The 24,818-nt window shown below is 42.7% G+C and overlaps 1 protein-coding gene across 1 annotated transcript in view; it reads right to left on the bottom strand.

The window, feature by feature from the left end:
* Positions 1-22,180, bottom strand: part of LOC145394479 ((3R)-3-hydroxyacyl-CoA dehydrogenase-like) — a 69,537-nt gene extending 47,357 nt beyond the window's left edge. The window contains exons 1-3 of the mRNA XM_080268332.1: positions 22,127-22,180; positions 16,253-16,337; positions 4,527-4,643 (exon numbers count right to left, since the gene is read on the bottom strand). Coding sequence (XP_080124458.1) covers positions 4,527-4,643; positions 16,253-16,337; positions 22,127-22,180 — 256 coding nt within the window. The remainder of the gene's footprint in view (positions 1-4,526; positions 4,644-16,252; positions 16,338-22,126) is intronic.
* Positions 22,181-24,818: the final 2,638 nt, after the last annotated feature.

Genomic DNA, 24,818 nt, shown 5'->3' with positions numbered 1-24,818 from the left:
ACTGTAACGTATGGAAGTGAAGCTTGGACGTTGTTGGAGGGACACAAGTCAAGAGTGAGAGCAGTGGAAATGAGTTATATGAAAGAAGCCTATGGAGTCACATGGAGAGACAGACTGACAAAATGAGGATGTGAAGGAGCGTTGTGGTGTGGATGTGGATGTGATAGGAAGCGTTAGGAGAAACACACTGAGGCAGTTTGGCCATGTGGAGAGGATGGAGAGTGAGAGACTGACGAGGAGAGTGTATGTGAGTGAGGTGGAGGGGGAGAGAGGGAGGGGAAGGCCAAGGATGAGATGGAGGGATGGAATGGAGAGGTATATGAGAGAGGGGGGAGGTGAATTGGGAGCAGGGCAGTGAAATGGTGGAGGACAGGGTGACGTGGAGGCGATTTGTTTGTGGCCTCCCCGTATGGAATTAAGGGGTCTGGTAATAGATAGATACTTAGATAGCTGGGGTTGATGAGGTGTATGCAGAATGATTAAGTCTCATGGAGAGAGCGGAATGAATTGCTTGTTGAAGATATGTAAGAGGGCATGGATGAGTGAAACTGTGCCAGGTGAGTGGAAAAAGGCTATGAATGTACTGCTGTACAAAAAGAGAGGTGAGCGAAATGAATGCACGAATTACCGTGACATAAGTTATTGTCAGAGAGAAGGTAGAGAAGGTATATGGAAGCATGATTATAATGTAAGAAAGATATCAGAAGTCCTGGTGAGTGATGAACAGGGTAGCTTTAGGAGTGGCATTGGATGTGTGGATCAAATATCTGCAGTGAGAGAGATAGTGGAGAAGGCTTGTGAGAAGGACTATAAGGTGGTTATGGCATTCATGCATGTGGAAAAAAGCATACAACAAAGGAGAAAGAGAAGGATTGTGGAAGGTTTTGCGCATGTACGGTGTAGATGGTAAGCTGATAGGTGCCGTCAAGAGTTTTTGTGATGGTAATGATGCATGTGTAAGGATAAATGGGGATCTATGTGAATGATTCACGATCGGTGTGGGCGTGCGACAAGGTTGTATGATGTCCCTATGGTTGTTCAATTTATAAATGGGTGGGGTGATGAGAGAAGTAAAAACACGAGTAATGGAGAGGGGGGGTGGCGTTAGTAATGAATGGTAATGGATGGAATATCTCAAATTTGTTGTATGCTGGTGATGCAGTACTACTTGCAAACATCGGACAAGAACTTGGTAGGCTAGTGCAGAGTTTTGCTGATTTCTGTGAGCGTCGTGCCTTGAGAGTAAATGTAGAAAAGAGTAAAGTGATGGTGATTGAGAAAGTAGGTGACTCCCAGTGTGAAGTGATGTTACAGTGAATGAAGAGAGACTGGAATTGATGAGAGTTCAAATACCTGGGTACAGTGACAGAAAAGAGAGGATAATGTCCAAAAGAAGAGGAAAGCAGAGTGACACAAGGATGGATCAATAAAGGCCTTGATAAGAAACAGAGGCTTGAGTGTTGCAGCTGCACGAGGTTTACATGAAGGAGTGTTAGTGCCAACTTAAACATGTGGATGTAAGACTATGGTGTGGCATGAAAATGAAGAGTCAAGAGTGAGAGCAAAGCAGATGGGACTGCTGAGGAATGTGTGTGGAGTACGGAGAATGGATAGGATACTAAATAAAATAATGCGATTCGTGAAAGATGTGGAGTGAGGAAGTCTGTGGACACCAGAATCGAAGAATTAACTGAGATGATATGGTCATGTGGAGAGAATGGATAAGAATGGAGTGGTGAAAACGGTATATCTGAGCGAATTCGAAGGAGGGAGGAGGCGAGGGAGGCCAAGGAGAAGGTGGAGAGATATGGTGGATGAGGGTGTGAGGAAGTTGGTAAGGCTAGGGGACTGACAAGAGATCGAGCTGGCTGGATGAATGTTGTGAGAAGGAGCTCATTATCAGGGATTTGGCACCCGTTTTTAACGTGACAGCGTCCGGAATGACTCTATCGGATACGTTTATGTGAAGCAACAGTAAGTGGTGAATGTTTTTGGCGTATCAGATACAGCCAGGATTCCGGGGGCTTGAATGGTGAGTGAATGGAAGCGTTGTCCATTGAATTGGGCAAATTTGGGCTGCCTGGACGTTGGTAGTCCACACCTTGCCCTAGGGTGGCAAAGGAGGTCCGTATGATGATAATGATGAACAATAACTTTTTTTTTTTTTTCAAAACTTCTCTATCAGTTTTCCTATTCACACAGCAAGTAAATATTGGTATGTGAAGTTTCAAACGTCTGCTAACACTCTTGTACTATGAGACAATGGTCTAATTTCAAAGAACAGTGTATTATGTGCAGGGTGGTCGCATACTCCAGGATTATACCGCAGCTTTTTCTTCTTTTCATAGCTTCACTGTTTTCCAGCTTTTATCTCCCCCCTACCCCCTTTATCATATTGGGGGCTTTCTGGACTCCAGACGAAAGAAAAGATTGATGTCAAAACCATCGTCTGTCAATGGCTCAGTAACTGTGGAATTGCAGGAAAACTGGAAGCTGAAAATGTGTCTTGATAGAACAACAATGTACATTTTGAGTATTTAAAAAAAAAATAATAATAATAATAAAAGTTATCTGCTTCGACGCAAAATATCTCCATAAATGTACGAAGAGCCATGGAGTGAAAGATTAAGTACCAATAAACAATATAAATCAGAATGCAAAGAATTTGCCTCATTATTCATCTGTAACGACTGCATGTATTGTTTGATGCAATGAACAGGCCGGCGATGTTTACTATACAGATTTTTTTTTTTCTGGCTAAGTATATTGTCACTGCTGTCAGTGCAGAGGAGGTGTCACAGATCAAAGGTTTTAATTTCGAGCATTTTATAAAGCCAGTGAAAAAGTTGTTGATTTGTGACGAATGTCTAATTGTCTAATGAACCTAGAAACTTAAATGCTACTGCAAATAACACGGTACTGCAGGTTATAAGGCTGTAAATATTTTGTAAATTATTACATACGATTATGAGGAATTAGTTAATAATATTTATATTCTTCAGTCCGTGGTTGTGGAATGTTTTAATTCTAAGAACTTAATGGCCTGGCAACCCACACCATGGATTATTCACGAAGCAACTCTTGATATGTGATGTGAGACTAACACTGTTTAAGATAGTGCATAACAGCTTTACTTTATTTATGAAACATACAAAATAAACAATAACATACTTATGTCTGTGAATGTGATTATTTAATGAACTGTCATTCAAATTAGTAATTGACATTTCTAGCCAAGAGTTAGGGAGAGAGATGCTGTTAGGGAAACTATACTCTTTTTACTCTAACTTGGCCTAGAATTGTTACTGCCCCTCTTAAATGTTAAGTTGGAACAACACTGTAGATTAACACTGGAATATGTTGCTAGTCACGAGGAACTGCTATGGGAAGGACATAAAGGCGTAGCACTGTCTTCTGCCACTGAGCCACATAAGCCGCCAAAGGTCGAAAATCTGGGCTAAGTCAAGGTGAGGGAACTAGAGAGGACATGTAAACATCACCCATGACAGTAACAGACTACTTTACTGGTGCTGAATAATTGCCATATTATGCCACTCCAATAGCCAGAAAGTTAACAACTTGATACTTGTAATCACGTTATTGTTAGAATGCTCTTAGTTAAAGAAAGTGAACAGGCGTTGTAAGGTGAAAACCACGTATTTACTGATTGGTTAACTTAAATCATGCTAAGGTTTTGATGGAGAGAGAGAGAGAGAGAGAGAGAGAGAGAGAGAGAGAGAGAGAGAGAGAGAGAGAGAGAGAGAAAGTTGTCAGCAGACGTTTACTTATGTTGACCATTTTCTCCATAGTATTACACTCAACACACCGGCGCATCACGCAAACATAACTTTACCTCTGGTTAATCTGTGACACAACGAACGGGAGAGTGACTCACCAGGCAGGAGAGTGACTCACCAGGCAGGAGAGTGACTGACCGGGCAGGAGAGTGACTCATCTGGCAGGAGAATGGGTCACCGGAAGAGTGACTCACCAGGCAGAAGAGTGACTCACCAGGTAGGAGAGTGACTCACTAGGCAGAAGAGTGACTCACCAGGCAGGACAGTGACTCACCAGGCAGGACAGTGACTCACCAGGCAGGAGAGTGACTCACCAGGCAGGATTGTAGCTCACCAGAAAGAAGAGTGACTCAACAGGCAGGAGCGTGTCTTACCGGGCAGGAGAGTGACTCAACGAGCAGGAGAGTGACTCACCAGGCAGGAGAGTGACTCACCAGGGAGGAGAGTGATTTACCAGCAGGAGAGTGACCCACCAGCAGGAGAGTGACTCACCAGCAGGAGAGTGACTCACGAGACAGGAGAGTGACTCACCAGGCAGGAGTGACTCACCAGGCAGGTGAGTGACTCACCAGGCAGTAGGTTGACTCACCAGGCAGTAGAGTGACTCACCAGGCAGTAGAGTGACTCACAAGGTAGGAGAATGACTCACCAGGCAGGAGAATGACTCACCAGGCAGGAGAGTGACTCACAAGGTAGGAGAATGACTCACCAGGCAGGAGAGTGACTCACCAGGCAGGAGAGTGAGGGTGTGTTTGGCCGCCTGAAGGTTGATATCAGTGACCACCACTTGGGCGCCCTCCCTGGCCAGCACCTGACAGCATGCACGCCCAATGCCGCTCCCGCCGCCTGAAGTGACAGGCAGTAATCAGTTCACAGTAAAATTTACTCTTTAAATATCTGGCATTATATCTAGTGAGTGCTCTGCTATCTCAGTGAATAATAATTTTCTCAGTCAATCAGTACCCGGTGATCTTTCTTCCTCTCTCTCTCTCTCTCTCTCTCTCTCTCTCTCTCTCTCTCTCTTTTATAATGCTATCAGTCAGTCAGTGCTCAGTGCCCTCTGCTTGCTGCACAGTACTGTCAGTCAGTACTCAGTGCTTCTTGACAAGTACAGTTTTCCTTTTGATACTACAGTTTAATGTACAATGGCAGATAGTAATATCACTCTGCTTTTTTAATAGAACAATTATCAAACTCTTACGCAGTATTCTGAGAAGACTCTTGAGTTCCAGCGATTGCTTCACTGGGTTTTGAAATCATTGCTCACAGTCCCAGTATTGATGATAATAAAGTGAATCAATATTTATTTCTGTAATTGTCCCAGCATCCATATATCACTGGTCTGTTTACAAGCTCCATTTTAACCCATCCCGTCCGGGTGATATGTATACATGTCTTTCTGAGGCTGTCCGGGGGTCATGTATACATGTTCTAGAAATTCGCTCCATTGTTTGAATACTCAGCTAATTATTTTCACCACCCGCACCCGCTGGCAACCCTCCCCAATGCATGCCAGTCATGCTCAAGTTGCCTGCCTACCTCCTTGATGGATAGGCCTACACATAAAGATATTCCCATGTCCTGACCCTCCTCCGACAGCCAGCTCCCTTCGACTTCCACTACTATGAAGTCCAAAGGCCCTCGTAGGCAAGGCCTAAGTGATAGTGCAATAGGGAGGGAGTTAGATGTACCATTCTGACCGATTGTGAGCAGGGAAAGTGACTCCTCATCTGAAGGACCAGATTTAGCGATGCTGAGTATGGAAACATATGCGTTAGAGGAGGAGAGTGACCGTGAATTCTCCACTGTCTGCCGATATCTTCTGTTTGCAAAATCATCAGCCATTTCTGATGATGAAGGATCAGATTTTTTTTTTTTTTTTTTTTAATAACAGAACGGAGGAAGGAAAAACAAATGGAGAAAAAAAATAATCCATACACCAGATTACTGGTGTCCTCTGTTCATAAAATATCTGTAACAGTTAGACTTGAACAGTTGTAGGTTGAAATTTGGAGGAAAACAACTCTGGGGAAGCGAGTTCCAGAGAGATGCAGTTCGGGGAATGAAAGAATTCTGATAGGCAGAAGTTCTGCAATATGGTTGAGTGACATTCCAGTCATGAGCGCTAGCAGATGCCCGTGTAGCACGAGGGAAGGCATGGGGAGGTGGCACCATGGACGCAACTTCATCTGAGCATTTGCCAAAAAAATATCTGTAAAATAATGCAAGGGAGGCAACATTCCTTCTTACTTACTTGCAGGGGAGGTAGTTTATATGTAATGGCAGGGTTGTTAATGATTCTAACAGCTTTATTCTGAATTTTGTCTAGTTGTCTTAATGCAACCTCTCCACAACCATTCCACAAGGGTGAGCAATATTCAAGCTGAGAGCGCACATGACTCTTATAAATTATAGCTAACTGCTCATTGGCGAAGAAGTTACGGATTCTGTACAATAATCCAAGTTTCTTTGAGGCGGTTTTAGCAAGTGATCTGACATGAGAGGTCCAGCTGAGGGCACTGTTAAGTGAGACACCAAGAATTTCAATACTTTTGGAGATGGGAATATTAGTAGCACTGAAGGTAATGTACGAATCTGGCAATATCTGTCTATTAGTAAACTGTATATATTTAGTTTTGCTAGCATTAAAAGAGACAAGGTTGTTTTGTCCCCATTCACTGATTGTAGATAGATCTTGATTTATGGAGATGGCTGTGTTGAGTTGAGAGGTAGAGATATTAGACTTTGTAAGTGGATGTCTGAGTGTGAATGAACTATGTAGTGTTGAGTCATCTGCATATGAGTGAATGGGATTGTGAGTGACAGATAAGAGATCATTAATATGAACCAGAAATAGGGTTGGTGCAAGGACTGATCCCTGCGGCACGCCGGCGTTAATTGAGTGGAAATTCGAATATACATCATCTACTTTTACTCTTATTTTCCTTTCACTAAGATATGAAGAAATCAAAGGAACAAAAGACGTTAGTCCATAGCAAGGGAGTTTAGACAGCAGGGAACGGTGCCATACTCTGTCGAAAGCTTTAGAGATATCAAGAGCTACTGCATGAGTTTCTCCAAAAAGATCAATTGATTGATGGATGGTATGAGTTAAGAGATTGAGTATGTCAATGGTGGATCTTTCGTGGCGAAAACCGTATTGTCTATCATTAATTAAGTTGTTGGATTCAAGATGTTTAACAATATGCTTGTTAATTAAAGTTTCAAATACCTTACCAAGAGAAGATGTGATAGCTATTGGTCAGTAATTGGAGGGGTCAGACGAACTTCCTTTCTTCGGAACTGGGTGGATATTGGCTTCTTTCCATGAATTTGGGAATAAAGAAGTACGTATGCATAGTCTGAATAATTTAGCTAGGACAGAGGCAAGTTCAGAGGAAAATTTTTTCAAAACAATTGGCGGAATTCCATCTGGACCTGGAGCTTTGTTGGTAGGTAAATTGTCTAGGATGGATTTTACAAATCTTGTCTGTATTTTAAGTGGGGCAATTTCGGGAGAATCAAGTTCCAGTACTGAGACACTCTGGCTGGTATCATCTATGGTAGAGTTTCTTGCAAAGGTACTAGCAAAGATATCTGCTTTCCCACGTGGGTCATTTGTAATATTGCCATCTGAAGATTTTACTGGGGGAATGGAAGATGACTTGTTAAAGTTATTATTGAAAGAATTAAGAGTTGACCAGAATATTCTATTGTCATTAGGGTTGTTAAGTAGTTTTGATGCTTGCTTTTGAAGAAAGTTTGATTTAGATAGATTTAATACAGCTTTTGCATGATTTCTAGCAATTTTAAATTGGGAGAGTGATTCAGGTGCTTTTGATTTTAAGTAAGAGTTATATGCTAATGACTTTTGGGCTGTTGCTCTGGCACAATTGCCATCAAACCATTTTGGAGAGTTTGATCTTTTAGTGAATTGTTGACTTGGTATGAATAAATCCATACCAGCTAGTACTAAGTCACAAATGTGGGACTGGGTAGAATTGGGATCACTAGAGAAGAAAGACTGCCATGGAACATCAGCAAGATAATTTCTAAATCCATCCCAGTCTGCCCTGTCAAAGTGCCATCGGGTCACCCTGACAGGTTCGGAATGGGGAGGTGTAGGAGGGTTAACTAATGAGGCTTTGATGAGATTGTGGTCAGAGGATCCAAGTGGTGACAGTACCTCTATCCTGTATTGATCTGGATTATTTGTCAAGAATAAATCCAAGAGATGGGCATTATGGTCAGGATTATCAGGTATTCTGGTTGGTTGCTTTACCAACTGGGTGAGATTAAACGATTCCGCAAACAGCTCGCATTCTAGACCAGCGTCGTCAGTCCGGGCAGAATGCAATAACCATTCAACATTGTGTATGTTAAAATCACCCAAAATGGTAATTTCATTGCCAAGGGCAAGGCCAAGGTTACTCAACTGAGTGGATATGGAATCAAATACACTGGGTTCCGAAGAAGCATTGGGGGAACGATAAACTACACAGATATATTTGGTAATGTTTTGGCAATTTAATTTATATAATGAGTAATCAAAACTGGATGAAGTGAAGTTTAAAATAGTGTCAACTGCATATTGGGATTTGATATAACAACAGGTGCCGCCCTTGTTTCGAAAGTTTGTAAGGAGATGGTAACCGGGAAAACAAAATGGAGATATATTGGTAGAGGGTGAGATTTGTGGTTCTGTGAGGAAAAGGGCCAAAGGGGTTATGGACTGAAGGAAAAAATGAACTGAGTTTAAATTTGTGGTAAGGCCGCGGATGTTGGTAAAGAATAAGGCCGCACCGTCACCTCTTCGCCGACGAGCATTCCCGGAAATAGCAACAGTCGCTGCTGGCACAGTCGCTTGATAGCGACCGGGAGGACCCTGTGCCTCCAGCCCTACCCTGCCGGTGGTGGCAATCCGAGATACCACCTCATTTGATTGTAAGATTGCAGCGGCCATTACTAAAGATGTGAATAGAAGGTGTGATATGTTATGCGCATGTAGTGTGGTGTAGACAGTTGAAGGTAGAGGTATCATGAGAGCATGCTGGCCTACTCTCTGTGTAAATGAATGCACTGAAAATGTTCAGAAAAGGGAGGTGGTCAGGATCAAGTCCTGAGGGCTGGTGAAACGGGAGCTCCAGCTCTCCCTGTCACCAGCTTGCCATCAACCTCGGGAGTACTGCCCTGTTCGACTGGTGCTACAGTCTACAGATATAGTTGATGATCCTGCAGAAGGTGAAATACGCACAGTGGAGAAAGTGGTGGGGGAGGTAGAGAGTGAAGGAAGCAAGGAGGCTGGAGGGAGGAGAAAATGCTGTAGGCTGAGCCGCTGGGCATGAGAGTGGCATAGGATGGCATTTTCCACCCATACACCATTACTACCACATTCACCCACACGGCCTGCATCACTTTATGCATCACCACGTGCATCCCCACACAGGCCTTCATCACTCCAGGCCTTGCTTCACCACGCCGACCAGCCTCGCCACACCGACCTGCCTTACTTCAGGCCTCACCACGTGCCTCACCATGCCTCATCACCTGCCCCATCTAGTGGTAAGTCGGCGGAATCACCACCACACCACCACGCTAGGGGCCATGGCAGGGCACGGGGCAGATCACGTGCAAAGCAGACACGACAGGAGCCATGGACAGGTAGGTTAGAAACCTTTGTGTGGGAGGAAGGGAGGAGGTTTCAGCCTGAAGTACCTGTGTTTGATGACACAAATGCAGGTGTGCAGCCACAATTTCCCTGCAACAGAGCTTCTTCTGCAGTGGACTTCTTCCTTGCTTTTTTCACAACAGCAGTGATGGAGTTCATTGTGAAAGAAGTGAACTGTTTCAGGGATTTCTGCTGCAATTGGGCTGAAACCTCACACCTGAGAGAGAGTACAAATATGAAGTAATGGACTGCAACAAGTGTTATCGAAATGTATGTTTGGCAAGCATTGACAATGTTGATGCCTCATGTTAGAAAACATAACATACACGATTACTGGCTCGTGGACGATATTGCTGTGACGCCAGTATTCGGCAAGTGTATGCCACGTGACCGATATCTTGATATCCCAAGGTGCTTACATTTTTCCATGAATATGGGCCCACATCCAAACAATAGGCTGTGGAAATTTCAATCGATTCTGAAGATGATGAAGGAAATTTTTCGATCATTTTTCAGGCTATTTCAGAAGGTTGTTATTGACGAGTCGCTTGTTTTGTTCAGGGGACGTCTTGCCTTCATTCAGTACATTCCATCAAAGAGACATTGTTTTGGAATAAAGTTCTTTGTACTGTGTGACTGCAAAACTGGGTACGTGCTTGATTTCATTGTGTAAACAATGAGTGATGCCATGTTGTCAAAGGATGATTCCCATGGTTTCTCTGGCTCTGTGGTCAAGAAACTAATGGACAGGTACTTCGGTGGCAACCATATCCTTTACACTGATAATTATTATACGGCACGAAGTCTTGCAAAGTGTCTGCAAGAACACCAAATTGGATCATGTGGCACTGTCCGTGCAAAGAGGAAGCATTGGCCATCCTTTCCCAAAGGCATCGTGAAGGGGGAGTGCAGGACCTTGCAATCAGGTAAACTCCTGGCAATTTACTAGCATGATAAGAGGAGGATGAATGTCCTCTCCACAGTCCACGAAGGTAAGATGATTGACACAGGCAGTCAGCCTTCAAGCCTGATGCTGTTATGGACTATAACTTGAAGATGCGACTTGTCGATAAATCAGATATGCAGATCGGCACAATTCACTGTCTAAGGAGGTGTTGTAAGTGGTATAAGAAGGCATTCCTACATGTACTGGACATCTGTGTACTGAATGCAGTCATTCTGTACAAGGGTGTTCCACAGACCAGCACATCCCTCAGACAGTTTGAGAAGGATGGATGTATTTACAGCCTTCTGGAGAGATATGGACAGGTCAAACCTTCCATGAAATGGAGGCACAGTATACAGGAACTGCCTGACCATCTGGAGTGCAGGGACTACCTCAGCAGGCATTTCATGGATAATGAGCGATTGGTGAAAAAGATAACTAGATCTGATGTGAGAGGTGTAAGGCTGAGAGGAAGACCACGAATAGGATGGATGGACAGTGTGAAGAGAGCGCTGGATGCGAGAGGGATGTCTGTTGAGCAAGGAAGAGTGGCTGTGCGTGACAGAAATGGGTGGAGAGAAATTGTGAATGAATAAGTGATGACGCAGCCCTGAGGGGATATTCTTCCGCATTTGGTCTGATCAGCTATTTCAGGTCAGGTGCGGGTAAGGGGATGAGTCTGTTATGATGTGGCAGGGGTAAACCAGCTCTGCTGTCGGGCCCTGCTGCGTATGTCACTGATTGCATTGTGCAGTTGACCCTTGTGCAGTGTGGTGCGGTGAGGTTTTATCCGTTCTCCCCTTTGGGGCTAAGATGCGAATGAATGTGTTTGAATGGATGAGTAAACGGGGAGTGTGCCGTCCTGTCTCGGTTACCTCTCTTTCCTTGGGTGAAGCAGCCTAGGTATATATATATATATATATATATATATATATATATATATATATATATATATATATATATATATATATATATAAACAAAAATTACCTCGCACACCTTGAGGCAAAGAAGCCTTCCGGCTTTGGTATGTTTGTGCCAATTCATCACACCGACCACAGCAATGCCGTATGACGAGGTGGTGGTGTGCTGAATGTGAGGTTGCACTGTGTACTGACTGTTTCTTTGACTTCCACGCAAAGACCGAGTGGTAGGAGTCTGGGTATTATGAATAAGTTAGTTTTGTACATACTGGTATGTTGTTTTTTGCTGAAATAGAAAATATGATTTCACTGCTCTGCGTATATTTATGTGAATATTGGAGGCAAAAGTAATGTTTCATGATAAACTCGCTGCCTTATTTTATTTGGGAAACAATTGTTTATATATATTTATGATGAAAAAGTATAACTCAGAGGAAAGAGTCACAGTGGTAAGTATTTCCATTTGTGGGCAATACGTAAATGACTACCGGTACTTGGTTCACATTTTTTTTTGGTAGTAGTACTTGTTGTGGTAGTAGTAGTGGTAGTATGTGTTGTAGGTCTGGTAGTAATAATAGAAGATGTAGCTGTAATAGTAGTACAGTAGTTGTGGTAGTGGTAGTAGTACTTGTAGTAGTGGTAGTTGTAGTATTAGTAGTAGTTGTTATAGTGGTAGTTGTACTTGTACCTCTAGTAGTAATAGTACTATTTCTAGGAGTTGCAATACCCAGACTTCTACCCGGTCACCAGTGACAGAGTCGAGCAACAATCCTAGCCAAACATAAAGTTCCGTGAGAGATAGAGAGAGAGAGAGAGAGAGAGAGAGAGAGAGAGAGAGAGTCTGTCTGTCTGTCTGTAACGAGGAAGACGAGCAGCATGAGTTAAAGGTCGTTGTTACTGGGACCGGCCTTCATTTACCAAGTATGACCAATTATGGAAAAATATTTACGGAAACAGTGTTTGTAGTGGATTTTGGTCTCCTGGAAGTGTCATCAAAGTGATATCATTGTGGTGGGCCATAGTCGCGGCGCGCAACTCTGAGGTTGTTATTATCGTACCCTGGCAACTACCATTCAAAAGTACGTCTGATTTCGTGTATAATATGAGACGCATGTGATTCGTGTATAATATGTTCGTGTATAATGATATTCGTGCATAATATGATTCGTGTATAATTTGAAACGAAATCGGACGCACTTTTGATTGGTAAGTTACCTGGGTACGATAATGACAACCTCAGACTCGTGCGCCACGACTATAGTGTAAGCCATTGTTGTGTCACCGAACCTCGGCCACGCATACGGACACCGGCAAAAAAACACCAAAAATTGCCCTCATTCCCCACTCACTCACTCTCCCTATCTGCATTTCACGGAACATTTGATGCCATCAACTTGAAATCGAAGGATTGATGAGTAATATGAAACCTCATTTGTTGCAATTGGTTAAGTATTAAAGAGATATGAAGGTTTAAAGATAGACGATTTTGCCGATTTCTGTCGGGAATGCCCGGCTGTGTGAAGCGCTTGCGACAACTGCCGGACGGGAGGGGTTAATCCATTCATTCCAATTATTCATTCTTCTTCTTACCTTCATACAAACTCATTCATGTTAGGAGGAACATGATATCACCTGGAGGTAGCAAATATAATATTAATAATATTTCATTGCACTGAAAGGATTAGTGATAATACAGAACCGGTGAGCACTTCTCCAATCTGATGATAACAGGGAAACTAACAGTATGACAATGTGGTTTTGAGAAACCTTACTGACCAGCATAATTTTACACAACTACACACTGCTTGGTTACCAAAGACTTAGGCTGCCGTACAGTCAACAAAGGCGGTGTTATCTCACCAAACTGTTCATGTGCCCTGAGATTTTATGCCATATTCTGTGTGACTTGGCAGGTTTCGTAGCACATCTTCCATAACGATTTTTTTTTTTTTGCTTAATGACCACTTACTTTGTGTTGAATGTTAATTATAACGATTTAATATTGCCCCACCTGATATAAGTAACAAGCAAGAGGATACCGAGATATATGAGTGCAGAATGAACTACTAAGGAAGATGTCTTATGAATTATCCCTAGTCACTTCCAATATGACCTATATATGCCAGTCAAGTAAGTGGTGATGAAGAGTTGTCACCACGTAATAAGTGTTATTCTGGACTAAAAGTTTTTTTGCCGCCATCACTGTGACTGCCTGTTGCATCTCAAGTATTTGTTCAGCGCCCAGTAACCATCATTGCATTACACTGGCCTCATCAAAGTTTTCATAAGAAAATCTAACCAGCACTACAAATGGTTACCAGATTCTAAAGAAGAATATACCATCCGTAGGTGCCATACAGGACCTATTTAGTTATGGCGGAAAAACCTGGGTTGTTCAGTAATAGTTAGGTTGTTCAGACAACATTTAGCTGTACCCGAGATCAAAAGAGTAGATACGGTATACCCACCATTAGCGTTGCTGACTTCATTGGGTGTATGGACGCCAACTAGCGGCTGCCTTTGGATGAGGAGTATTGGAAACTATGTACAAGATATTCTCAAGGAATTTAACACCTTTGCCTGAAGATAGTAGACCACCTTTAAACCGTGTGTGTGTGTGTGTGTGTGTGTGTGTGTGTGTGTGTGTGTGTGTGTGTACCATCATTGCACACATCACATATGTCTGCGAGGACGAAAATGGTGTGGGCTACACATTCGGAGTGTTTGTCGGTCGGCCATCTTGCCTCCTGTATCGCTCGTGCGAAACTAAGTCCTGGTGACAGCTGTCCACCATTCCTAACTGGGCCCCGAGATGTGAGAAGTCACAGCGCTTACGTGCTTTCATAAATAGCTCTTGGGATTTCTCCTGTGTTTACGGGCGCTCATAAGGATTTTCGAGTCCTCCTAAGGCTTATAGAGCTTTAATAAACACCGATCCAGAGGTTTAATAATTGTTGATATTAATTGGTACATCTCTTGCTGGTATTTTCATTATAAAATTATCTGAAATTTTTACAATACATAATAACAGCTACAAGAAAACTGAGAAGACAATCAGCACAATGTTTGGATATTCATCACTTTCAATTATCCTAAGTTATATTAAATCCTTTGGCGCTAGCTAGAATAAAATGTCAAACGGACATCATCATTAGCCCCTTCAGTCCGGTAAGGTATTCATTATTTGGCTATTTTAAAATTGTACTCAGCTTAAGAGAAAGTCTTCGCTTCGGAGGGTGTGCTGTACCATTCCTTAACCCCATCAGTGTTAGGGCGCTCTCTCAGGTGGAATGAAATCGTGTGGCAACAGCAAGAATACACTACAAACAACTTGTCCTGCAGTGGCGGCTAAGAGACTTGCTGTGTTATCATCTGTACACGACTGACCTGGGCTCGTATTCTCGTCGGCTAAGGGAGATTCCTAACACCTCTGCAGCTTCCTAACACCTCTTCCTTTTGCGACTTATTTTTTAATATGGATAGTTAATATCTATTTGTACATTATTTACGGAGAGTATGACGATATTGGAAGTACAGTATATATATAAGACAGAAGAAAAAGAAATAAATCGCTTAGGAGAAGGTGTTAGGGAGGTTCCTCAACCAACGTGAATACAGGCCCCTGAGTCGTCTGCCGCAGGGTACGCCACTCAGTCGCCAAGCGGCGGTAGTAAGCCATCATGGTGACTGGCAAGTTGGTTAGGGAAATGTGCTTGTGTTGTCGTCAGCTGAGCAGCATCTCTAACAGTGTTGACGATTTAGCGTTTTTTATCTAGATCTTGAGATATTAACGAAATCTAACTGTATCATAAGTCATTTTTACAAACTTTTTACGATATTCCGGAGATTATAGGCTCTTGTGTAACGATATTCTGGATCTATTACATATTTTGTGTCATTCCAGCAGTTTGTGAGTGCAAGTTCAGTGGTATTTGTAGCTCTGGATTTAGCATCACCACTCTCAGCCCAATCTCACTTATCATTTTATTGTGCGTGTTACACCTTAACGTACTTTTTACGCATTTTTCATGATATTTATGTTATTTTTAAACGAATTTCTCAGACGAGGTCTTTCGCACTATATCGATGAAATAAGACCTTCATTAATCGCTTCATGTCAAAAGTTCTTTCCTAAATGACTCATATTATCTAGAGTTACCAAGAGTATATGTACTGATACGTCCTCGTAGTGATGGGATTAATATTATGTTGCATGTTGTACGGTATGTCTTGTAAATGTAAATTATTGACACTACTTGCAAAAATAACTGTGTAATTGAAAACTTTTCCTCATTGCCATTAACCTTTCAATCCGCTGGCGTTCTTTGTACACTATTCTTGCAGCTGACGGACGATTTTATTCACTTAAGGGGAGATTCTCGTACTGAAGAACTTACCATAAATATCGCACCAGTTTCTGTGTAAGGCATTTGCTGAATTAAAAATTTTTACTGAAAACTATTGTAGTTTGAGCCGGAAGAAATAGCCAGTCCTCAACCATAACTTATTTTTCCCATTTATTCTCGCAGCTTACACATCTTGCTATGTAATACAGAAAATTTTTCGAAATGGTGGAGTGAGATGTAACCTTCATTATCCATCACTAGAGGGACGCTCTCCCATTTCAACAAATATCTTGAGGCAGCAGCAGTATTAGTAGTAGTCCTCTTAGCCCCTGGGTTCATCTGTAACGTGAACTTGTTGGATTCCTCCTGAGACAGTTCACCATCCAACTTTCGGGGAAGGGATGCAGCTGAGGGACGTTTGTATAGGTAGTTTATCCGACCGGTTATATCGGTGCCACCACATGAAGGCATCCCTCTCCAGTACCTTGGAAAAGTAGCAAACACAAATTAACAAACACTTCTTTCAACAGATGAAGTCAAGCTGCTGTATATGATAAAGTGCATACAATGTTACCTGTGACGAGAGCGATTCTGCCTGCGAGGGTGCATGACGCTGCCATGGCCTTCCTTAGGGACTCGGGGCTGTTCGGCCAGACTGCCTAGGGAACAACTACTACTGCTACTAGTGTTCACACTCACGCTATCGTACCGTACCGATAGCCTCCACAAGGCCAATCTGTGTGTGTGTGTGTGTGTGTGTGTGTGTGTGTGTGCTTGTTTTCGTTAGCGCTTATGCTTGCATGAGCTTGTCTGTGTGTGTGTGTGTGTGTGTGTGTGTGTGTGTGTGTGTGTGTGTGTGTGTGTGTGTGTGTGCATAAAGAGGGAAGAGGGTGTAGCGTAAACTTTGGATTAGTGGAGTGATTTAGCAACATAATCAGAGAGAGAGAGAGAGAGAGAGAGAGAGAGAGAGAGAGAGAGAGAGAGAGAGAGAGAGAGAGAGAGAGAGAGAGAGAGAGATTATATGCCTCTGTGGTAATAGGGCTGCGAAGATGTACAAAATGAAAGAAAAATATTCGGGAGCCGAATGCTGATCACCCACCAGAATATGGTGTTGGCCAAGTCCAAGATTTAAGACATATCTTGATATCCTGAAGATTTCATGTTGGTAGCTCAAGCCGTTCATGATATATAATGGTGCTAAAGGCGGGCAATATAAACTAGTTGGCCTTTGGCAGCCATTTTGGTGACCTTGACCTTGACCCAGGGTGCCCATTTTCGAACTAGTCCAAGATTTTGGCCATGTCTTGATATTTTGAAAGTTTCATGTTGATAGCTCAAGCCGTTCATGATATATAATGGGAAGAGATACACACACACACACACACACACACACACACACACACACACACACACACACACACACACACACACACACACACACACACACACGCAGAGGCAGACAAAAACGTTATCGCTCTGCCTTCTAAAGGCGGGCGATAACTACGTCGTAAACATTGTCCAATAATGCGAAGTAATGGGCAGTAAAGTAGCCTACAATGGTGGTCAACCACCCTTTTTTTTTTTTTTCCCTCCGGGTCATGGCATCTTACTGGGCCAAATGATACTGAGAACTCTGTCAGTATACCTAAAGCATCAACCACTTCTTATGTAGGTCGTTAGTTTAATTTGCTGCTGCTTCCAAACGTATTCTTCAGCTTAGGAGAGTCCCATGGTAATAAATGGAACAATGCGGAATATCTATATTTGTCTCTATATAAATCAACAAGATTCGAAAAGTCTTTAATAGTGACCTTTCTTTGTAACAATGACATAATAAAGAAAATGGCGTTATCATAGTGAAGGTGATAACAGTATCAGACGTTCCTTTGTGAAGTACACTCATGATTACTAATCTCTGACCAGAAGCGTTGCGGGCAATGTCATGACCACACACGAGCCACGCATTTGAACACAGCCTCTACACTATTGGGCGGGGCAATATCTGAAGCGTTCTACTCCTCATATCTCTGATATTACCATATTTTTATGGCTTCTCTTCCTTAATATTGTACTTTGCGTTTATTGACAGGGGCCGTTATTTCTTCAATCAGTCTGTAATTGGACAATTTCCAAGAAGTAAATAAACATGTGCCACTATATGTGGGTATTGGCATCAGATACACTGTTATAACCATTTATGAATTAACGACATTTATTGGCACATGTTTTGACCATACGGAACATGCAGCTAAGACGTCACGTCGGAGTAGCGCAACCATTCCTATTGAATGATATGGGGCCTGTTGTCACTGGGGGAAAAAAAAAAAACATACAGTTCAAAGGAGTAAGTAATGGCTGAACTTGTAGAAAGGCGGCCTGCAGTCATAATGGACCCAGGATCGAATCCCAGCTGGGGAAGGGAACAGTCTAAGGATTTGAATTTCATAAAAGCAGACTTCAATGCTCTACCAAAAGACTCGCCGAAATGTCGTAAAAATACCCCTGCTAATACCAGTACACCAGTCCTGTATGAGACAGCCCTAACATATATTCAATATGGACGATGGGTGTTAGTGCCATGTGGACTCGTGGAGGTGTGTAGGAGGACTTCTGGGCCTTGGAATGGGCCCTGAAGCCTTTGCCCAGAGTCGGACACATAAAAGATATATATATATGCAGACTTCACTTCACCCCGAAGATATGCATGCAAACTAACCGCAGGAGAAATGAAAGGAGCGACAGTGAGTACTTTCGTATATTACATCTTCAGACAGAGTGAGACAGAAACGTAAAGGGTAGAGGTCTTTTATGAACACCCGCAGCAGGTAGTGGCACACAGAACAATGGATGACCTGAATTTTTACCTGCGGATTAACTTAGGGTCACCTGCAGCAGGGAGTGGAACACAAGAAAGGATGACCTGAATAAAAAAAATGCACGTGACAAAGGAGGAGGGAGTAGGAGGGGAGGAAAGGGGAATGGGAGGGAGGGGGTAGGGGAGAGAGGAGAGAGAGGAAGGGATAAATACTGCTGCTTAACTTAAGACCTAGAGGATTAATGCTTGGTGTGTCCCACACAGGTGTGACTACACCACAAGGAGATGACAGGGAACAATCACGTGTTAGTCTGGGGGATACTGCTTTAAAATTAATTCAGTTAACAATTTATCACACTTAAAATGACCATAGCTCATGTTTACATTCTTTTCATATGTGCCAGATATTAGGCAAGATTCTATTACATTTCTTTCATCTAAGCTTTTTGATCTTGCTAGAATCTTGGAGCCTGTCCAGTCAATATGGTGATCACTGGATGCTTTGTGTTCAAATAAACCACTACTCTGTTGGGCTGTTCTTACACTGTATTTATGTTGTGTCAATCTCTTGTTGCATCTGAGCATTCAAGATGAAGACAGTAATATTGCTTATGCTAATCTCTCGTTGCAGTAAATGTTAAAGATGGAGAGACAACAGTTTTGGTCGTAATTATCTCTTGCTACAGCTAAGCATTGACGATTTAAAGTTTGTAGTTATAATCCAAATTAAAGTGCACAGACTAGGTGACAATACACACATGGAAGCAAAACACCGAATGTATATCTGTGTTAAGGCTAGGGTCGAGCCAAAAAACAGTCATAATCAATTCCCTTAGTGTGGTAGTCCTATCCTGCCTCACACTTGCACTTGACATCTCAAAGGCTTTCGATTGAGTCTGGCATAAATCTTTAATTTCCAAACTGCCCTCTTACGGTTTCTATCCTTCTATCTGTGTCTTCATAGCTAGCTTCCTTTCTGGTCGTTCTGTTGCCGCTGTTGTAGACGGCCATCGTTCTTCTCCTAGATCTATCAACAGTGATGTTCCTCAGGGCTCTGTCCTATCACCAACTCTTTTCCTTTTATTCATCAATGACCTTCTAAGCTCTACATCTAACCCTATCCATTCATACGCTGATCACTCCACCCTTCAGCTTTCCATTCGGTTCCCGCAACGCCCATCTCAGCAGTTACTTCAGCAAACAAGGGATGAGTCTATGGCACACCTAATGTCTGACTTGGCTCATATCTCTGACTGGGGTAAAAATAATCTGTTTTTTTTAATGCATCTAAGACTCAGTCCGTACACCTGTCAACCCGACAAAATCTTCCACATGTGTACGCACTAATGTTTAATAATATTCAGCTTAATTCTGCATCATCCTAGAACATGCTTGGGGTTTCATTTACTCGGGACTTATCTTGGAAAGATCGTATTTTATCTCTTGAAAATCTGCTTTCAAGAGACTGGGTGTGCTAAGCCGACTCCGTTATTTCTTTACCCCTGCACAACTGTTGACTCTGTACAGGGGTTTTATCCGCCCCTGTGTGGGGTACAACTCTCATGTGTGGGGAGGCTTCCCACATACAGCTCTTCTCAATAGGGTGGAGTCAAAGGCTTTTCGTCTCATTAACTCTCCTCATCTTTCCGACTCCCTTCAACCTCTGTCTCGTCGCCGCACTGTTGCATCTTTATCTCTTTTCTATCGCCATTTTAATGGTCACTGCTCCTCTGAACTGTCTGCATGCATTCCTCCACCTCTATGATGGGCGTGTAGCACCCGTCTAGCAGCATACTCTCATCCCTTTTCTGTCCAACTCTCTAATGCAAGAGTTAACCGTTACTCCCAGTCTTTCATTTATGCAACAGGTCAGCTCTGGAACTGTCTCCCTCTGTTTGTATTTCCTGCTCCCTAGGATCTCCAGTCTTTCAAACCCAGTGTGTCCAGGCATCTCGAAATGATCGGATCTTGAATTTGGCTCTCTATTGTATTTTGTTTTTCCCTTGGAGGGAACTGTTATTGCGGGCTTATGGCCTTTGGTTCCTTCTTCCTAGCATAAAAAAAAAAAAAATCTAGTCCATTCACTTGTGATTTGTCACTCTCACTGACCATGATTTACAGTGGTTGTGTGTGAGATCAACAGATAGATTTACAATAAATTTTCTCTCGTAACTGCTACTAACTTTAGTAGAAAGAATAAGACATATATGATTATGCTGCCTCATTTCCCTGCTGAACTTTCAGAAATAATCGCAGTTAACAGATGAAAATTATCAAAAGTTTGTGAATTCGAGCCTAGCATTCTCAATTGTCCATGATCCATCACAGCAGTCACTTCTACAGCCATGGGATGTGACTAAGGTGCACCTGGTTTATTATTATTACCTAGGATAAAAGAAGCCTTCTTGTTTTTATTTCATCAGAAACTCAGTTTCATTACCTTTAAGCCCACAAAAATCTCCCATAGGCATATCTCGCACTTTTCTACGAGATACAACCCAGTCATTCATCACTCAGTATCCAACACTTTTTAAATATTATCTTGGGACTTATCACGGAAGGATAACAACATTCGCAGGTAAAATCTGTTTTTCAGTGATTCGCCCCTCTGTGAAATGCACCTTCATTGTGAGCTATGGGGGAGGAGGGGAAGGGAGTCAACATAAATGGCTTTTCTAAAGGGGGTAAGTCAACGGTTTACTGTCTCATCATCAACTCCTCCCCCCCAACCCACATATATTGACTCCCTTCTGTCTCTGCCTCATTGGGTCACCGTTGCATCTTTCACCTTCTGTCAGTGCTTCAGTGGCCACTACTATTCTGAACGGACCTAGGTTCAAATCACTGCTGGGGCAGGGAACAGTTTAAGGCAGACTTTACCGATCTACCAGAAGGCCCGCCGACATATCGTAAAATACCCCCGCTAATACCAATACACCAGTCCTGTATGAGATAGCCCTAGCGTGTATTCAATATGGACGGTGGGTGTTAGCGCCAAAGCGGTGACATGTAGTGGTGTATGGTATGTAGGAGGACCACTGGGCCTTGTGAGCAGGCTGTGAAGCTTATACCCAGAGTCGGACACATAAAAAAAAAAAAAAAACACACTCTGCTTACATCCCTCTCTAATTACAGCGGCCGCGTAGCACCCATCAGGCAACCCATTCTGACCTCATTCTCTCTAGTCCTAATGCAACAGTTAAGAGGCACTCCCGGTCCTTCACTTACTCCGGTGGTCAACTCTGGAATAATTGTCTTTCTTAGCATGTACTTCCCTCTGTTCATGAGCTGCAGTCTCTTACTTGCAGTCCGTACAATCATCTCAAAATTTAGGAGTCTTGGTTTGGGCATTCTCTTGTTAAATATTCTTTAACCAGAACAACATTACGTATGCTTGCAGCAATTGATTCATTGTTATTGCATTTTTTTTTTCATATACGTTCTTTACAATAAGCCTACGGAGAGGAAATGTACGGTCATTCCGCCTAAGTCACACGATTTGACCCTACTGCTTAGGTAAGGGTGCATCCGCACGTGCCCCCGAACATGTGTTGATAACACAGCTGGCAACATGTATGTAGCAGTATTTGGACAGATGTATGCAATGATGTTTCAGTGCAGCTTCGAACCTACTGGCAGCATAGGTGGTGGGATGACTGTGTCCATACGAGGCAGCTGAGACTTCATCGTGATGTTGCCAGCATGATGTGGACACTGCTGTTTCCAACATGTTTGCAGCTTGTTATAACCCGCTTTTAGAAGGCGGAGCGATAATATTTTTCCCTACCTGTGTGTGTGTGTGTGTGTGTGTGTGTGTGTGTGTGTTTGTGTTTTCCCATTATATTTCATGGACGGCTTGAACTATCGACATGAAACCTTCAGGGTATCAAGACATGGCCAAAATCTTGGACGAGTTCGAAAATGGGCACCCGGGGTCAAGGTCAAGGCCACCAAAATGGATGCCAAAGGTCAACTAGTTTTTATCTCTCGCCTTTAGCACCATTATATATCATGAACGGCTTGGTCTACCAACATGAAACCTCCAGGGTATCAAGAAATGGCCGTAATCTTGGACTTGGCCAACAGCATGTTCTGGCGGGCGAGTAGCATTCGGATCCCGACTGCTTTTCTTTCATTCGTTACTGTGTTGTTTGCAAGTTACCAGCACTTGTTCCAGCACACATGTGACCACGCGCTAACACTCATTGTTTCTAATGTGACGTAACGTTTAAACCATAATCTTAGGCCCTAACTCTAGCGATGTTCTTTATTAACTTCATCCTGGCTATCTCCAAGCGATATCCTTGAGTTTATATGATACACCCCAAACTGGATTAATTAGATACAGCCTTCATTAACATCATCACCTCTAAGGCGCACATCCTATGCTGACATCTTTGCATATTGATTTGCGGCTTCCAGATGGTGTTATGCAGCTTAAGAGAGATTTTTCCAACTCGAGGGTTTAAATATACCCATCTTTAAACCGTCGGAGTGATCTAAGCTAAATAATATAATTTGGAGCCAGCAAGTATAACGTATTGAAGACGTAGCTTTATGTACACTCCCTTCTCTCAATAGTTCGTAAGATTGTATTAGTTTTGTTAGTTAAAAGTAACAGTGAGTTAAGAGTAACTGCTTACCGACCAGATCCAATTATAATGACCACATGCAACTTTACCCAGGTTAATATGATGTTACAATATGGGTTACCGAGGGTCAGAAGGAGAAACGTAACATTTTTTTTTCCTGGGGACTGTACATGTATGTACTATGTAATCTACTGCTTTGGGTTATGCATGGTGGAAATCTACTCAAGGATTTTTACAACTTTCCTTGCCATTGCTAAAACTGACTACAATATTCAGGCTGGATCCTGACTATTTTATACAGATAAGGGAAATTCTAGCAATTCAAGGATTGAACAAGACAGTTTCAACCCTTCGACGACTAGAATATACCTGCTAAACAAAAACGTATTGAAGTAGTCTAAGCACAATACCTGTGGCCGTCCATATAATAAATAGCTGGGGATTTACGAGACGATACAGACTGCAAAACGTTTCTCCCCTGTGACTTAATCGAATAAACTTCCCGAAGACGAAGTCGTTGACCCAAGAGTAGCTGAATGAGGATGAGAATTTTCAGTCCACCCATTTGTTCATTTGTACTGCGAATTCCACAGTTATGGACTGATTTTGATGACTGTGGAGTCAAAAGAATCTTCTCACGCTGTTGATGTCGACTCACTCTGGCCTAGTCCAGTGCCAGAGTAAAAAAAAAAAAAAAAAAAAAAAAAAATTCTGGCTCAGTCAGGTGGGAATCCCTCTGCGACTTAGGACGTAAGTCAGAGCCTGTGATTCAAGGAAAGCAATTGATACCCACACCCACCCGCTTCATCCACCTCCAACCACCCGTGAATTATTTTAACATTTTACCAACGGGGAGAGAGAGAGAGAGAGAGAGAGAGAGACAGACAGACAGACAGACAGACAGACAGACAGACAGATAGAGAGAGAGAGACTGAGAATCTGGTTTAACAGAAATGTCAGCTAACAGGATTCTTTAAGCAGCCACTGGGACATTCATGCACAGTGCAATCATTACAACGAAGGAACTCACATAATAACCACTGCAGTAAAGACGAGACGTTACATATGCTGGATGGAAGTGTCGTGTGGAGGAACCCAGCAATAAAAGATCTGATGCATTGGTCCAGCAGGTCAGTGACTTAGGTAGGAAGACACACTCACAGTAGCACTGGGTCAATGAAAATGTCTAGCCTTGGCAGCGAGACAAGGAAGAGCGAAGGGGCCGTAACAGCATTTATAACACACACACACACACACACACACACACACAAACAAACATTTTCCACTTCCTTAGTATCAGCTTCACCAAGCGATTAGACCACATGCCAGTCGCTACATTCTTCTCATAGTTATAAATCTCTCTCTCTCTCTCTCTCTCTCTCTCTCTCTCTCATCACTTGGATATTTTTTTTTCATCATAAATCATATTTGTTCTCGGAGAAGGACAAGGAGAGCAGAAAGTACAGACATTTCCTGTGCCTCTTAGTTTTCATTTCAAAACACAGATCAGCAAGAATAAACATACCTTGAGTTATTATGTCAACTGCAGCAGAGAGGTGGCCCGGGGATATTTACCATAACACCACACTGATCCCAGCGACACCCACTGATTCCTATGACGAATCATAACTTGCTTCTCAGAGGTTAGATGCTGAACAGATTTCGCGCTTTCTTTACCTCTTCTGTTCGTCATATATATTTATATTTTACTAGTTTTACCTGCAGACGCCTGT

Source organism: Coenobita brevimanus, chromosome 27 (assembly GCF_032717465.1).
Source record: "Coenobita brevimanus isolate Jiangsu-jjx chromosome 27, ASM3271746v2, whole genome shotgun sequence".
Lineage (NCBI taxonomy): Eukaryota > Metazoa > Arthropoda > Malacostraca > Decapoda > Coenobitidae > Coenobita > Coenobita brevimanus.
This window is presented reverse-complemented; position numbering and strand designations above follow the sequence as displayed.